This window comes from Brassica oleracea, chromosome C1 (genome assembly GCF_000695525.1).
Source record: "Brassica oleracea var. oleracea cultivar TO1000 chromosome C1, BOL, whole genome shotgun sequence".
NCBI classification, from domain to species: domain Eukaryota; kingdom Viridiplantae; phylum Streptophyta; class Magnoliopsida; order Brassicales; family Brassicaceae; genus Brassica; species Brassica oleracea.
In genome coordinates, this window is record NC_027748.1 from 10702363 (window position 1) to 10703363 (window position 1001).

The 1001-nt window shown below is 30.4% G+C and overlaps 1 protein-coding gene across 1 annotated transcript in view; it reads right to left on the bottom strand.

The window, feature by feature from the left end:
- Nucleotides 1-14: 14 nt before the first annotated feature.
- The window catches only part of LOC106315887, a 5729-nt gene continuing 4742 nt past the window's right edge, over nt 15-1001 (bottom strand). The window contains 1 exon segment of the mRNA XM_013753725.1: nt 15-124. Within this exon segment, the coding sequence (XP_013609179.1) occupies nt 67-124 (58 nt within the window). The 3' untranslated portion in view covers nt 15-66.

Consider the following 1001-nt stretch of genomic DNA (forward strand, 5'->3'; position numbering starts at 1 on the left):
ATTATAGGCTTTTCTTCAATCACTTGATTAGTAATTATATAGGAACTTGACTTCTTCGGTATAGCCTTAAACAAACAGTTTTTTGACCTTGGTCACGACATCAGTGAAGAACACTGGATCAGAGCTGCAATTAGAAAACACAGTAAATTAGAACAAATGTTTTTTTTTTGGTGTAAATGTTAAAAAGTTAGAACAAATGTTGACATAGATGCATGCATTTATTTTGTTTGAGTTCAAATCTTCCAAAAGATCCTAAAATGAGTTTTTCCACCCAAAAAACACACACACACACACAAAAAAGACCAAAACAGATTTTATAAAAGAGAGAAAATACCATTCTACCTTTATTTTACAGATACATAAATATTTAAATAAATCATAATTTTTTGATTTTTTCCAATTTGAAATTTTTCAATTTTTTTCAAAAATTTTATTTTAAAATTCGACTTTTTTAAACTATTTTTAATTATTATTTTAAATATTATTTTTAAAAAATTCTAAACCTCTCATTCCGAATTCCCACTTTTCAAATCTAATATAAGTCTGGATTAATTAATATAAATTTTTTTTTCACCTTTTTTAACTAAATAATTTGGTTATTTTGACCTGATATATTTATGATAAAAACTTTTTAGGGGTTTTTGCCAAAACTAACCCACAACTTGATTTTAACCCCAAACTTATACCCAAACTTGAATAAAATGCAAAACTAACCTAAAAGCCTAGTAAAATTACAGCTCAGCCCCTTGTGACAAAACAAAAAAACAAAAGCCATTTTTACGAATATAGCCCTAGTAAATCGTCTGAGTCGTCTGAGATGTTGGAAGTCGTCTGGACGACTGAAGTGTAAGTCGTCTGGTACCGGTTTATTTTAAAAATAATTTATAAATCTTCCGTATGGACTTCCAGGAAGCCGTCTGGACTTCCAGGAATCCGTCTGGACTTCCAGGAAGCCGTCTGGACTTCAGGGAAGTCGTCTGGACTTCCAGAAAGTCGTCTGA